Here is a 16,360-nt window from a genome sequence, read left to right on the forward strand (position 1 = left end):
AGAATTTTCACACCACTGAACTTAGATACCAAAGACTTATCTACAGACAAAGGAAAACTCGGAGCATTTTCCATCGATTGCATGTGAAAGCCTAATATAAACAAATGCTTGACTGCAATGCCTAAAATTAGATTCCCTCCCCTGTATTTTTGTAAGTTTGTGAACATTCCACCCCTCTCCATTTATAAGGTCAGGAGCATTGGCAGCCCTAGTCTTGAATTCCAGAGAAAACAGTCAGAACATCTGTTACGGCTTTTGGAGTGCAAGGTTTTGCTTTTAATTTTAATTTGCATTGTCTTTTGAGTACAGAACTGGTAGCACAGAGCCTCTCCTGATGAGGAAATGGAGAAGTAACAGTTCCTGGAACCTTTCAATCACAAGCCTGCGTGCTTTTTAAGGAGTGTGGTCTCCATCTTCTGTCCTACTGTAGGAAATTGGAGGATCGTCCCCAAAACACCACCCCATTGTATTTATTTGTAGATGGATGATGTTCATGAGGATGAGCCCTCCATGATGAGAATTGCCAATGCATCCCTTATTTTCATATTGCATCTGTTGGCAGATGGACAAGTGATTGCCTTGGGATAAATTCTGTAACTATGTGATAAGGTTAGTCACAAAGGCAAGAGACTGTTTCCCTTGGATTTAAAGAGAAATGCTTCTATGATGTATTTTTTTAGTCCTAGGGAATAGTTGGCTGGCAAAAAGGGAGTGTGTATGCTAAGTTATGAACCTTAAAATAATTAGACTTTCATCCTTGCATTCATCATCAGCTTTTGCATCCTGAGGATTTTGTTGTGAGCTAGACTTGGTTTCTACTTTAATTAGTAAACCCTTATGCCATTAGAGCTACATCCATTAATTATACCTTGGGTGCACCACTGTACCTGGGTGCACACTACACCTAGGTTTGAGGGAGCCCACGGGGTTTTGGTATCCATAGTCAGGCTTCATTTTGAAACAGAGCTTACAGTCAGTAAAGGCTTCTGTAGCTATCTCCTTTTGACTCTAGGAACATAAGTCGACTTGCTAGGGGGCAGGGATGCCATCCAGAGGGACCTGGAGAGGTAGGCCCAGGGCAACCTCGTGAAATTCAACAAGGCCAAGTGTCAGGTCCTGCACCTGGGTTGGTGCAATCCCAAGCACAACTCCAGGTTGGGTGGTGAATGGCTGGAGAGCAGTCCTGAGGAAAGGGACCTGGGGGTCTGGGTTGATGAAAAGTTCAACGTGAGCTGGCAGTGTGCACATGCAGCCCAGACAGCAACCATGTCCTGGGCTGCATCAAGAGAAGTGATGCCAGCAGGGCAAGGGAGGGGATTCTCCCCCTTTGCTCTGCTCTCGTCAGACCCCACCTGGAGTACTGTGTGCAGTTCTGGAATCCCTAACACAAGAAGGCCATCAAATTGTTGGAGCAAGTCCAGAGGAGGGCTATGAAGATGATCAGAGGGCTGGAGCACCTCTGCTATGAGAACAGGCTACAAGAGCTGAGGCTCTTCAGCCTGGAGAAGAGAAGGCTTCAAGGAGGCCTTGTAGTGGCCTTCTGGTATCTGAAGGGGACCTGCAGGAAAGCTGGGGAAAGATTATTTACAAGGTATTGTAATAACAGGGCAAGGGGACAATGGGTAATGGGTTTAAACTGGCAGAGGGGAGACTCAAACCAGATGTTAGGAAAGGATTCTCTACAGTGAGAGTGGTGAGACACTGGAACAGGTTGTCCAGGGAGGCTGTCCCTGCCTATGGCAGGGGGTTGTAACTGGCTGATCTTTGAGGTCCCTTCCAACCTAAACCATTCTATGATTCTATAATTTTTAATTGGGATCGCTTGTTGCAGGACACAGCTGCTGCTTTTCTGACAGATTCCAGAGCTGATGAGGCTGGAGACTGCCTGCAGTGCAGCTCACTGCTGGTGTTCTCAGCCATTTTTCTTGGTGATTTGCTTTGACCAATCTTTCACCAATATTGAAAAGTCAGAAAAAAGTTGCAATTGGGATCCTTTTCACTTGCAAAGAAGCAGAGCTCAGAAGGTTTATCTTTCTCTGCCTCCAAACCTTTCTTTTTTGTGTTTTTTTCTGGGATCTTGTTGCCTGAGGTCTCACATTAGTAAAGGCTTCTCTCTCTTTATGCCATTCATAATTTCTCTTATTTTCATCCCAATGGCAGTAGCAAGCCCAAGACTTGCAAGCAACCATTCAGCAGTGCATGCATTGGTTCTCTCCTGAAGTAAACTGATTAACTCCTTTTGAAACAATTCTTTGGTACAGGTAGCATGTGCTGAGTTTGTCTCTTTCCACCCTATACAGTCCTTCAGTGCTGCTGAGATACACATGGCCCCACCAAGTCTGAATCCCGTAACACCGCGGTCCAGGGCATGCATACACCTTTGTGCTGATCTGAAAGCATCAGCCTACCTGGCTGGCTCACAAGTGTTTTCACATGCTTTGAACTGAGGCAGAAAATGATGTTAAGCCCCATTGTTTTGCCCTGGGCAGCAGGGAAAGGCAGGAGCCTAGGAGAAGGTAAGTTAGCTCACCCTAGCCTGCAGGTGAGCAGGGAGCTGCAAGAGCATGGCCCTGCAGCACCCTTAGTCTTGGCTCAGGACTCCCCTATTGGTGTATCTGCATCTTGAACTGCAGTGTTGCAGTGTACAGCATGATGGTGAGTGCTCTGGGAGCAGTTTGACATTAAAGTGCTGACTATGTTGTTGCTAAGAGCGAAGAGACCCCTACCTCAGCCTCTTGCTGGCACCAGCTGCCCTGACAATGAGTTGCTACAGCTCACTCCCCACCTGTTCTGGGGCCATTTTGATAATCCAGCACCGTGAACCCTCTCTCTGCAAGGTGAGCCAAGCAGAAATGTCAGTACAGGGGGCAGAACCACAGAGAAGGATGCAAAGGAGGAAGTGGGGCTCTGCATCTGATTACATGTGTCAAAACCCTTCAGGCTCCTCCCTGCCCAATGTTTAGTACAGCTTTTTTCCTTCTTGTTCCAATTTAGCCTAAATAAAGGATGCTTAGCTAAGAAGCTACCACTTTTAGGAATGTGTATGGACTAAAGGGTCATTTGCATACATGACTGCTTTTTGGCATAGCACTTCAATACCACTGTTCAGCTTTCAGGCCAGATGACCTTGTGTGTTCTCAGCCAGCTGCTGTTTCCCTGAAGATTTACATTCAAGCAGCCACTGTAAAGTTCAATTTTTTTCCCCCATCCAAGCATTTTTGGTTCTCGTTCTGCATCTGAAAATGCTCCTTAAACCAGTTCCAGAGGGAAGCTTGTGGAATGCTCCATGTACTCCATGCCATACAAAGAAAAAGGCATTTCATTAGGGAAATTGCCATGTTGTCCATGCAGCTGACAGCAGCTTTCAGAACCATCAAATGTACTAAAAAATGGGCTAAACCACTTCTAGGAAGCATTACATCCTTTGAGGCCCTCTAGGAGCCACATGCATTCCAAGCCCTGTGATGGCTGGCTCCTCCAAAGAGAGTATGGAGAACTGCCTATGTAAAGTCAAAGCACCGTACCATTGCTCCCAAACTTCTTTTCTGAACTGTGAGTGGTCAAGGCAGGAGGAAGAGTTTTCCAGCACTTGCTTGGAGTGGCTTCACCCTGGCTTTGCACACATGAGCACTGCTCCATTGCAAGCTCTTGCCAGCAGCACGTTTCCCCCAGGCGCTGTGTGCTTGGCCGCATGAGCGTGTGTGCTGCTGTCCATGCCTTTCTCTGTGTTTAACCAACGCCCTCTTAGTCAGTGCAGTTTTTCTCCAAGCAAGTCCTCTCTGCCTTGACTGCACGTTTCAGCCAGCTCCAATTGTTCATTGAGACAATACTACACCTCCCAGCCTGCCCAGCTGCAAGTCACAGGTTTGGCACAGGCAGGATGGCAGCATGGCCTTGACCTTCTGCCAGTGTAAGATGAACGATGGGTTGGATCTGGGCAGTCCCAGGCTGGCTGAGGGTGGTGAGCCAAAGCCAGGCACAGACACTGCCAGTTGCACAGTTGCTGGAACCTTAGACAACACTAGCATAGGGAAAATAAACATTTCCCATTGCGAGAGTTCATGTCAGTGCGATGCATGGCTTCGGGCAGCCTTAGTTCCCTGCTTGGGCAGCTGTCAGGAATTAGGTGGAGGAAGGTGGCCAGTATATTAAAGTGCTTAAAGGCAGGAAGAGAAGTGAGGCCCTCACATCCATCTATTGTAAAGTTGCCACTTTAGCATCCTGAGCCTATGGGTGTTAAATGGGTCGTGCTTAGCTGAGTCATGGAAAAGAAAGGCGAAAACAAGCACGGGGAGCCTTGTCTCAGCTGGGGTGCCCTTGGGGACTTGCAGAAACAACTGCAAATCCTTCACAGCCACACGTTCCTCCTCCCCTTGCCAAGGGCTGTTACCTACAAATACCTGTTCAGTTTTGGAGCCCTCCCTCCAAGAAGGACTCTCGAGTCTGTCCAGAGAAGAGTAACAGAACTGGTGAAGGGTCTAGAGAACAAGTCTTAGGACAAATGGCTGAGGGAAATGGGATTGTTTACTCTGGAGAAGAGGAGCCTAAGGGGAGACCTCATTGCTCTCTACAACTAGCTGAAAGAAGGTAGTACTGAAGTCACAGGGTTCATCTCTTCTCCCTAGTATCAAGTGATGGGACAGACGGAAATGGCCTGAAATAGTCTCAGGGAATGTTTCAACTGGGGATTGGGACAAATAATGCTACTGAGAGGGTGGTCAGGCATTGGAATAGGTTACCCAGGGAAGTGTTGGAGTCACCATTCCCAGATATGTTCAAGAAATGCGTGGGCATGGCACTTTGGGATGTGGTTTAATGGCCATGGAGGTTTTAGGTTGACTTGATTATCTTGGAGGTCTTTTCCAAATGAAACAGTTCTATGATTCTATGTGCATTGAAGGGGTTGAGGGATGTTTGTTTCTTGGAAGGCATATGGAGGGTTAGGTATGTAGGAGATGAACAGGACACACCTCAGAAAGACCTTTTCCACGGATTTAGACACCTCGGCTACTCTTTCATTAGGCATGAGTTAGCACAAAGGCCTTGAATACTCCTTTGCCCTCTGTAAGAAGGGGAAGAAGGAAACATAAAATACAGACCCGAAGAGTGTCCATTTCTGCTTGCTGCCTGTCCATGTGAACCGTTTCAGTTCTTTTGGAGCCAGCACCGTCCCACTGTCTGCTTGGTAATCCTGAAAGAGAACAGAAACACATTACCCTATTAAGTGTTAACTCTCAACAGGTACTTTTACAGTGGGGTCAATTACTCTTCAACCTGATTTTCAGCATTGTTTTGGTTGTTTATACCTAGAAAGCTCTAGGGGACAGTGGCTCTGTGCTACTGGAAATGCTGCAGTGCTCAGTTATTTAATGATGCCTTTCCCAACTGTCCTTGCTTTGAGATGTCTTTGGGATGCAAAAAACCATGCTGTTAATGCACACAGAGGGCATTAAAGAAAGGTGTCTAAATGCAAGGTGAGGTTCTGCCCATCTTCTAGTTCAGCCCTGCATGCAACACCATGCCTTTCCCACTTCCCACCACTTAATGCATATGCTTGCGTCACAAAGAGCTTCGCCCAACCTCTTACCCAGGCCTATGCCCACCACAACAGTACATGTGCCCCATTAGTATACATTTCCCTAGCTTATCCACCTGGTAACAGGACTTATTTCTACTGGGAAACCTCTGATGGAAATGTGACCCACAAGTCTCATTTGTGCACTACTATTCAGCTGGAAACACAACTCCAAGGGTTTTTTAGTGATTTTTCCCACATCAGTGGGACACAGGTGAGACTTTGCCAGCTGTGCTTTGGAGGCCTACTGGCACAGGACACTTTTTTTATCAGGCAACAAGTGTTTGAAGCCTGTTGCATGGTCAGCAAGAACTTACTGACACCAATTTGCAGGACAGTGAGAATAACGCCGTGCTTCAAGTACAGCTACTCTTGCAACTCCTACCAGTAGAGCTGGCAGAGCAGTAGAACTCCACTGGGATTCTCTCTGTCTCACAAATTCAAAGAAAGAGATGGTGAACCATTTGGTGCAAGAATTGCTTACATTAAATACAAGTGTTTCCTTGATGGGAAGCTCTTCAAATGCCTTTATGCGCTGGGGAGGTTTTATCTGGAATGTGTTTATGTATCTGTTGAACAAGAAAAGCAGGACAATTTTTGGTGAGAGTGTGAAGTGCGTAAGCAGGAAGCGTTGGGTGTTCCTCTGTTCCTTTAAGCAGTTGCCCGACTGTCATCGAGGTAGTTTACACAAAAGGGACTTGTTAACCATACTCCACCCAACCATCACTTCCCAACCTTGGGGTGCACACAGATGCTTCTCTCACAGTGCCTGATCCCAGTGACCTCATAGTACCCCTGAGCAGTAGCACCTCTAAGGTCTGTCTCAGCCCAATGGGATCCCCGTGGTGGTGGCTGGTGAGATGCTTAGGCCACGTGAGATGTCTCTTGAGTGCCTTTGCCCATCCAAACCAGGCTATGCAGCAGCTACAATACCCAACCAACAAACACAATCATAGTCTTGCTCATCTCACCTGATGTTCTCAGTGCTTCCACAATTTGAACTTGGAACAGAAAATTTTTCATTGCACAAAGGATCAGGTGCAGGTGGAAACCCATCTTCTGTCGCAAATACTGCATTGAGAGGTATGTAGTCTTTGCCTTCCTAAATGCAAAGAAGCAGTGAAAGTGTTATTCCTGAGAACTTGTGGTTGGTCACCCCTGCCTCTGTAATGGGCATGACATCAGTACCTGCTGGACATTTGCTTGCAGCAGGTCACCCAGCTTTTTCACGAGCTCAGAGAACCTTGGTCTGTCATTGGGGTTGCTTCGCCAGCAGTCCAGCATGATTTGGTAGCTGTAAGGATGAAATTAAACTAAGCACCGGGTGGGTTTACAGCTCACTTGAACTCAAGGTAGTGCAATCTCTTACAGCATGTCATAAAGCTAACTCTTCAGCCTGCCTGATTTTTCAGAAGTGCTCTCCCACACCACTGGGGCCTCTTACTAAAACAGAAAACTTTCCACAGAAAAAGCAAAAAAACTTCTTCCCACCAGACACTAGGAAAACTACATCAAAAGAATAATTTAGCTAGCTGGTCATACTTTCTTTTTATATTCCTAATTAAGCATTAAACCTTTGTATTAAGTATCTATTAACTGGCAATGTTTAGGTTAAGGCATCCTAAGATGACTTATATCAATGTGTCACTTCCTGGTATTGGTCGAGTCAAGCTTTCCTTCCTGTAATAAATATGTGGAAGAGAAGGGGGGGAGAGAAAAAAAAAACCTTTTATCTCCTGTCACTAGGATAATAAAATGAGCCAATGGGTGATATTCCCAGATAGACAAGGCTGGCTTGCATCCTTTTTCTCTTTGCAGGACTATTTGTTTTGGTAAGTGTTGCGACGTAGCACTTAGAAGGCACCAAAGACACCTTCATGTAGTTGATTTTGCCTGCAGAGGTAAAATGCCCTGGATGTGTCCACGCCCCTGAATGGTTTGAGCTATGGAGTATATGTTTAGTGTACTTTAAGTGTCTCCCCGAGCAGGGAAGGGGAGCTATAAACTTGGCATCTTGTTTGGACCTCTCCAGGCCTCTAAAAAGGTGTTAGCCATGCAATAGCAGCTGAAGGCAGGGACCTGGGAGTGACAGTTGATGTGCGGTGGAAGGACTCAGACAAACCTCCCATGTGACACAATCTGGGAGGCTGTGGGTCCCTGTCAGCTTCCTCTGCCATCAGACATTGTCTCCGGGAAAGGGTGGGCCCTTGTCATCTGAGTGTCTGCTAGGAAGCCTCTGTTGTCGCTTCCTAAGTCAAGACGATGTTAATAATGTCACATTCCTCCAGCACTTATCTGTGTGCGCATTGGCAAGTGTTAAACCTGGAGAGGAATCCATGACTTCCTCCTCGGGGCTGCTCGCTCAGCTCCACTTGGAGCCCAGCCCTGGTGGTGCCCTGGGCTTCAGTCCATGTCCTTCCTCATGCTCACAGGAGGGCCAAAGTGGGGTGTGAATGCAAGAAGATGCTGAGGACAGCAAGCAGTGTTGAGTTGCTTCTCCTTGTACATCTTTTGCAAGGCAGCCCAGGAGGGCAGCAGTCGACAGGGCAAGCAGAGAAAGGTGTCTTACATCTCCTCAGTTGCTTGCTCTGGGGCTCGCATTCTTGTGCCTTCCTTTAGTCTGCTGCAGAAGTCTTCATCTATTTGGACACCGGGGTAAGGAGAGGCACCTGGAAGTAACAGTGGGAGAACAGAGTCATATATGCCTGAGGCTGGATGCTTGTGACCTAGCCTTGACCTTATTCATACTCCTCGAACACTTGGGAGTGTACCCCTCTGTGGTGCCTGGCCTGTGCCAGCTGCCACAGGCAGGGAACTACTGCTGATGGTGCTCCAAGTCCTGGTCCTTGCAGGAAGGCAAAGCTAAACACAGCTCCATTGGTAGTGCTTGCCTGGCCAGAGTGCAAAAAATACACTTGCATTTGACTTGAAAACATTGCTGAAGAACAGCCAAGTCTGATCTCTCTATTTGTTAAGACCACCCCAAATTCTAATAAGCAGGCTATTAACAACCTCCAAATGCTCAAAGCCACCTTGAGAATAACATCAGATCATAATGCATTTGCATTATTTTTCTATTTTCTGTTTTTAAGCTGCAGCCTGGTCATGCTGTTGGTCTTTTATTTTCAGTGCACACACACATACACACCAGAAAAAAAAAAAAGGGGGGGGGGGGGGGGGAAGGGAAAACGAAAGAAAAACAAACAAAAAAGGTCTGTCAGAGTCAGACAGTCACCAGGTTCAAGGAGCTGGGGCTTTAAGAAAAAAATAGCAGGTGCTACGAGGCTGACCATAAAATCACAAGAGTTGGCAGGCTGACCAACAACACGTATTTAAACTAATAAATGATTGATTGTCCTGAGAATTGTATAGTATTGTTTCCTCTGCTCTTCGCCTCTTTCGTCAGCCTCCGTGCTGAACCCAATCAAGATTCTTCTGTTCTGATAGTCACTGTTGTTCCCTTTCAGTGTACATCTTGTATCCTGCCTTTTCCACGTGAAAGAAGGAAAAAAGCTTCACTGGGCTTCAAGTTCAGATTGCATGCTCTAGTTCATGCTGCAGCATCTGTGCAGATGATTGTTTGCCTGCTATGTCCAGCAGCGGGTGAGGGGGGCAGGGCTGGGTCCCTCCTGGGCTTGAGGGGACAGCCTGGTCTCAGGCTGGAAATGGAGGTGACACAGTCTAAGGTATGCAAAAGTCGTGTGTGCTTGTGTGTGTGTGTGTGTGTTCAGCTTCCTTGCTCCTTCAAGAGAAGTAACAAGCTATTGAGGGGGCACCCAGCCCATATCTTGAATGTTATCCGTGGTACAAGACATGACGCCCCAGTCCCTGGCAGCTGCTGATCCGGGCTCACAGTTCTCTGTTACCATCCCATAGGGTTATATATTAAATAAAACCACTTAAATTTTTGCCCAGTTTTCCTGGTTTGTGCCATCAGTCAGACAAAGCACTGCAGCTTCTTTGGCTGTGCTGCTCCACGTCTCTGTCCAGGGTTTATCAGCTGTGCTATCCATTAAGCCTGGCAGCTTTCAGTGCTTTTACAAGTATCAACATTCCATTTCACAGGGGCATGATACACATAGTTCATCCCTCTTCCCCACATGCCACCTCTGCCTGATTTAGGTCTTTCTTTATTAAAGACTTGGCAAACGCCCATTGGAGGCAGTAGATGTTTTTTCCCCAAGCTGAAGTCCCCGCTGCTGAGTCCAGCTCCCAGGGTGCAGAGTTGACGTACCCAAGGAAAATATCTCCCACAGCAAGACCCCATAGGACCACACGTCACTTTTTGTATTGTAGATTTTATCAAATATGGATTCTGGAGCCATCCACTTGAGAGGAAGTCGAGCCTGGAGTAAAAGGGACAAACCTGACTATTATATTCAAAGCCAAAAAGAATTTAATCGTAGATGAATCAACTATATATTGTTATGTAAATAATTGCCATTCAAACAGGACCCTGTGGGATTTCCTTACAGGCAGTCAAGATAAACCCACACTCATTCAGACACTTTCTTAACAAACTGTTGGGGTAAGAGACTGGTTTTAAAATGTGTGGCACAAAACACCAGACATTGGAAAGTTGTGGCCAGAGAGACGAGGTCTTTTCTTTGTGAGGATATGCAAGAGAGGTCTCTTGCCAGCATCCTAGAGGCAGGGGACAAAACCCTACATCCAAGCACAAATTGTTCTGTGGTGGTGTTGGAGATGTTCCCAGGGAAATTTTCAGAACCTGTTTTGCAGGAGTATACAAGCAAGCCCTGAAGCCTCCTGGGTGCAGCCTGTTAGAGTATCCTGAGCAACACCCAAGTTATGTGAACAAAGTTTCCCAGCTAATACGTAGTGCTGTCAGTTTTGAAAGCTGTTTACAGATAAGGGAATAGCTGGCAGGTGCATAAGACCACCAGAAGGAGAGTCTTTCACAACCCCTATGCCCACACCAAATTCCCATGGTACCATGGTGGTGAGTGCAGACAGTTTGCTGGCTCAGCCTTCATAGCAGGCCTGGCAAGGTGCTCACTACCTGCTGTTTGCAGCAGAAGCAAAAAAATATTAACTGCCCAGGCCCTGAAGGCAGCAAGACCAGCTCAGCTCCTTGAGGCACCACAAGCAGTACCTGGCCCTGGTGTGGGTGCACCATGGGGCAGGCACTTTGATTTGGAGGGACTGGTTTCACTGGAGGCAGCTTTCTGAGTAAGGGGGTTATGCTGAGCTAGCCAAGAAAGAAGACTGAAAATGTCTGAAGTATTATCAGGGCAAAGCTGTGAAATGGTTACTCTGCCCAAGCCTTATGCTTGAGGTTAGAAATGCTGTCCAGATCTACCAAGCATCTGGATCACTCATCTTCACATAAAAACCATGATAGCTTCCAAGTTCTTTTGACTTCAGGAAACGTGAACGACTACACAAGATTTTGGTGGACAGTTTGAAATGATGTGTTATAAACATTTGGGTAAGTAAACACCATCTTGACTTACATCTCCTTTTCTCACATAGTCAGGATTCTTATAAATATCTCTTGCGAGGCCAAAATCACAGATCTTCACAACATTGTTCTCAGATAAAAGGACATTTCTGGCTGCCAGGTCACGATGAATGCACTACAATAAAATGGTTTCACAGTCAAACTGCATTTCCTCAGTCATGCCCACAATTTCCTGACCACCTCATAGATTCTTTCTTTTTTAGCAATAATAATAATCATCATCATGATGATGTTGCTGCTGATGATGTTGATTTTACTATTATTACTTGAGAGATCAGTTTAATGTTGTTTTTTTTTTAGAGAAGCTGCTATAGTTTACACAAAGTAAACATTGTAAACTGGCAACCCTTAAAAAAAGCACTAAAGCTTCCCAAATCCAGAAAGTGATAGAATTTTAAACCCCTTGACATTTGCAGAGAAAGAGCTGGTTCATTTGGAGCTCTCTGCTTAATGTATGTTGATATTAATAAAAAAACCCCACCACACTCAGAAGATCTTCCTTGAATAAATGAGCTCAACCCACTGCCTTCAGCCATGATCCTGTGTTTATGGACTATGGAGACCTGGATAAACACACCATTATATTTATAACACCAAGAGGAAAGCAGCTCTTCCTTTGGGAGCTTTCCCAAGGAAGGTATCACTAAAACGTTGATGTGATCTCACCTCTGAATCTAATCCTTCTGCAGGGAAAAATCCTCAGCTCAAGCCTCACCTTTCTGGAAGAGAGGAATTCCATGCCTCTGGCCACTTGAAAGCTGTAGGAGATCAAGTCCTCCATAGTGAGGGGAAACTTGTAGAGTTCATCAGCATCTGCAAAGGTGGAAAGTGCAGTTAGCTACAAAGATTGCTCACAAGGCAGCTATTTCCCCCTCCTCTCTTAGTGACCCTATTACTCCCATAAATTCAGTCTTCATAGAGTAGTGTTCGAAGGTCAACTTACTGTCACTGTAAACAAAAATAGTGCTTGCTTTATACCCTGTGCTTTGGACACTGTTGCATTTTCCCCAAAGATAAGGAGCAGTCAGAAGAAACAATCACACATTTTCCTGTCAGATTTAGTAACCCTGGAAATAATCTTTTTTTAAATCTTCTACCCTCTGGACATGACCCTGTGAGCATCTCCCACGGATGTTTATTAGGGCGATAAATGAGGAAAAAAATTTCAGGGATGCACAGTATGTTGTAAAAATATCACAGACTCTGTAGGGACAGGAAGGAATTAATACCTACCCTCTTCATCCTCCTCCACATCACTCAGACTTTTATCTTCCTGGAACCCAGAGCTGGCGAAGCTCTCACTGCTGGTGACACTGGCCAGCCTTTGTTTTTTGCCTTCCACCAACTCAATATCCTTTTTCTCTTTCACTGTGTCTCCTTGCAGAGAGGAGTCCTTCAAACAAACAGAGAAGAGGTGCTACATCACAGCAACAGAGTGGGTGGGGGAGGAACTAAATCAGACTTCTGTCACCTTTCCATGGGGAGAAAATGCTGGTCTGTGGCACATGTGGTCACATCTTCCACAGGCACAGGTGTCCAAAGCAACTGCAGCAGAGGGAGAGTGGTGCCAGAACTGCACTCTTCCAAGGCTGCCGTCCTCAGAGGGCAGAAACATGGTGGATTGAGGGCACATGATTTGGGGGCAACCAGAGTGGTCAGCTACCTCTGATGTGGTGAGGACTTTCTGGGCTCAGGGATGAACATGTGTCTTGGTCTGTCACTCAGCCTGAAATAAGACATTTGGAAGGGACTGCCTCTCTCTGGTAGTCAGAGAAGGCACGCAGTGGGGTGAGTTGAGAAGGCTGTGCCCACAGCATAGGTATCCCAGCCTTCTCAAACTGAAGTGTTTGGTGTTGGCTGTAAGAACTTCCAATGAGAAGTGAGGACAATTGTATTTGAAATAGAGCTTCTGCTGGAAATTACTACCCCAGTGTCTTTAAGCATTGCTTTCATATCATGGCCAGTGATGGTTTGATAGGATGCATAAAACACTGTTTGAAGAATGCTTTACTGCTGCTACACAGACAGCAGCCTACTGCTTGGCCTTACTTTTGTCTCTCTCTTCCCTCTTCTCTTGTCCTATGACAGCTCTCTCCTGCACGCTGATGCAGAGTTGGGTGCTGCGGCACTGAATTTGTGAGCTCCTCATTAGGGAAAAGGTGAGCAACTGCCCACGGGGTGGACCCTGCACCGCCATGCTTCCCACTGAGCATCCTAAACAGCAATTGCACACTGGAGGAAGTGGCTGCTCTGTCTCATTCAGATGCCAAAAAGGACAGCCTTAGGAAGAGAGATTCAGCCAAAGCCCTTCGGGGGGTGGGGGGGAATGTGAATGTTCTCCTGATGATGCCCTCCTACAGAGCCCTCCCAAACAATCCCCAAGATGTTGCTGAGGTTTAGACAGAGTTGAGTAAGGGATTCAAGGAATGTTGTTCTGGCTACAGACTCCTAAATCCCACTTCAGAGCCCTTAATCCTTTGAGGGGTTTAATGAAAGTGCAACAAGCAGCAATATAGTTGGCACGTTTGAGTTCAGATTTGTAAAAAGAATAGATTTAGAGGGCCAACAAGACTCTAAAGTTCTTTCCCTCGTGACAGTCCTTTTTCTCACTTAACAATGAGATTACTTGCAAATCTCTGAATGTCAGAGTGTCTTGGAACATGAGATTTGAATGACGTTATCTCAGTTGTGTTCTCGGCAGTACTGAAGTCAGTGGGCAAAACCACTTCCTTCAGCTCCGCTGACACCAGCTTCTGAAGTGACCCCAAGCTCAGTAGGAATGGGATCGTCAGCAGTGGGGTGAGGGCATATGGGGACACTTCGGATAGGATTCATTTCCTCTCACTTTAGATGGCTCCATCCAAATTACTCATAGCAGTTTCCTTGCAATCAGGAAAGAGAAATTGGTCCTTTCTTGGCATAACACACCCCACACCAAACACTGAAACAGGTGTGGTGAACGGAACCCATAAGCTGTTTTTTCTCCTTTGGCAGACAAGAGAAGGAGGCTAGCTCAGAGGCTGACATCCATCTATGGTACAGACAATCACGTCAGACAAGATGAAACCTACCAGAGACATCTACCTTCTCACCTTGTTAGGGCAGAAAAAATGCCTCTTGCTCTTCAGGTAGTTTGATAAATTCCCATATTTGCAGTATTCAACAATCACCATGAGGGGCCCTGGGCAAAATAAAATTGCATTTTGAGCAGTGTGAAGCAATACCAGGCAGCATCAATTCAAAGAAGAATAGTCTTTCATGCCCATAGCTATAAACTGAGTCTTGAATAACGATATGCCCCCTTAAAGTAGAAGGCTACTTGAAGGACACTGGACGCGTTAGCGAAACAACACTGTTTCTGCAAAATTAGGGAAGAACCCAATTTTTGAAAGCTGGATTGTGGACTTGTCTCCTAAGGGACCCTCCATTTCCTCTTTGGGCAGTCTGCATTCAGCCTTGAATCCTGCAGCCCACACATGCTTGTGGAACTAAAACAGATGACATATCTAAACCAAGTGATCGCTCATACTGGCTCTTTGATTTTTTCTTAGTGGAATATCATGAAGGATTTTACAGCAGTTGCCTTGTGATTCATTGTTCAGAGCCAGCAGCTGATATCCCTTGTTCCCAGCCTTTCCAGATCAGCTTAACTTGAGCTTGAGCTGTGAAGTGAGATAAAGGACAAGTGGCACAGTCCTAAATTCACGTCACTCAAGTTAACACTAAAAGAGAGTTTAAATAGAGAAAACTACTTAATTGCTAAATTAAATGACTAAAAATGTCTTTTCCCTCCTCTTTCATTTTTTTTCCCCCACCAGCTACAGGATGAGCTCCAACATATGAAGCTAACAGCTTGACTACTGGAAAAAAAATAACAACAACATAGCCAACTGACCAGCTGGGGGGTGATCCAAACCCATTTTCAGTTCAGCACAAATTTTCTTACCTCCATTTTTTGTGCAAGCTCCCAGCAAATTCACAATGTTGAGATGATGCCCAATGTGGATCAGGATTTTCAGCTCAGTCATCAGTGCTTTGTACTCACTTGCTGTGGCCCCTTCTGTACGCAGAAAAAAAAAAAAGAATCAAAGTGAAATGGCAAAAAATGGTCCTGCTGAGCTTCACCACTTCTTGTTAATTTCTACTGAAATAACTTTTGTTACTGGATGTACTTTTCCTATTCCTCCCTGCTCAGTATCCTCTGACTTGCAATAAAATCCATAAAGAGTTGGGCACTAAACTTCCTCCAAGTAGGCTTTTATACCTAGAAATGAGAGAATCTTTCTTTCACATTAGTAATTTTGTTGTTTCAAGAAAAGAAAATAAAAGGAGGAGGGGGAGATTTCAAGGCCATAATTAACTCTATCTGCATAAAGTAGATTTCAGCTGACTTGACTTCAGCTCTTTAAGGGTTATCTACTAGCCGGAAATAATCAGCATCTTAGGGAGTCAGTAGCAAGAGCAAAGCATTTCCAGAGGCTGATGCAACAAACAGCTTTAGACACCTGTATAGAGAAGAGATGAACGACCCCTTGATGATGCTTGGTTGAATCTGCTCATTGTAGAAGAAGGTTGGTGTATTAAAATAGACCAGTGGAGCAAATTTTAATTGGTTAAAGTTAGGTGACTGCATCTCACCCCTGCTAGATATGACCAGTATTAAAATTAGTAATACTAATGATACAAGAAATCCCACAACTAAATAAAAAATATTCTATTTAGTGTTTAGTGAAATTTATAATCCACTCTGAACATTTTATTTCCTGCAGAATTTTGTTTTGGTGAGAAAGCAAGAACATATTTTTTTTGTGTAGACCCAGAAGGACTTTTCAGTTTAGTGACACCAAGAGTAAGAAGAGCAGTGTGGTGGAAAGCAGCAAATCTTAAAGGGCTTTGTTTCAACATCTGAATGGTGACCTCACACAAAAGCTGTCATCTACTCAGTGACATTCATCTGTATAGGTGCTGACATTTTCCCTCCACCTCATGGGAACTTTCAGAGGGCAAAGCCCATGAACAACTGCAAAGTTTCTGGAAAACATAATAAGGACACAGTAAGTGGGGGAGATCTCTCCTAACTGTAGGTGTCTATAGTGAAGATACCTACAGAGAATCTGACCAGCACAGGCTTTATCCACAGTTAGCAAAGCTAAACAGGTGTGTAGCTCACCATATCACAGTATCACAGTATCACCAAGGTTGGAAGAGACCTCATAGATCATCAAGTCCAACCCTTTACCATAGAGCTCAAGGCTAGACCATGGCACCAAGTGCCACGTCCAATCCTGCCTTGAACAGCTCCA

General features: G+C 45.4%; 1 protein-coding gene across 1 annotated transcript in view; it reads right to left on the reverse strand.

The window, feature by feature from the left end:
- FLT1 (fms related receptor tyrosine kinase 1) overlaps window positions 1-16,360 on the reverse strand; it is a 125,553-nt gene that overhangs the window by 3,578 nt on the left and 105,615 nt on the right. The window contains exons 19-29 of the mRNA XM_064172541.1: window positions 15,004-15,117; window positions 14,150-14,238; window positions 12,291-12,450; window positions 11,773-11,870; window positions 11,050-11,172; window positions 9,810-9,921; window positions 8,145-8,244; window positions 6,764-6,869; window positions 6,547-6,677; window positions 6,060-6,144; window positions 5,100-5,191 (exon numbers count right to left, since the gene is read on the reverse strand). Of these exons, the coding sequence (XP_064028611.1) occupies window positions 5,100-5,191; window positions 6,060-6,144; window positions 6,547-6,677; window positions 6,764-6,869; window positions 8,145-8,244; window positions 9,810-9,921; window positions 11,050-11,172; window positions 11,773-11,870; window positions 12,291-12,450; window positions 14,150-14,238; window positions 15,004-15,117 (1,210 nt within the window). The remainder of the gene's footprint in view (window positions 1-5,099; window positions 5,192-6,059; window positions 6,145-6,546; window positions 6,678-6,763; window positions 6,870-8,144; window positions 8,245-9,809; window positions 9,922-11,049; window positions 11,173-11,772; window positions 11,871-12,290; window positions 12,451-14,149; window positions 14,239-15,003; window positions 15,118-16,360) is intronic.

Source organism: Pogoniulus pusillus, chromosome 3 (genome assembly GCF_015220805.1).
Source record: "Pogoniulus pusillus isolate bPogPus1 chromosome 3, bPogPus1.pri, whole genome shotgun sequence".
NCBI classification, from domain to species: domain Eukaryota; kingdom Metazoa; phylum Chordata; class Aves; order Piciformes; family Lybiidae; genus Pogoniulus; species Pogoniulus pusillus.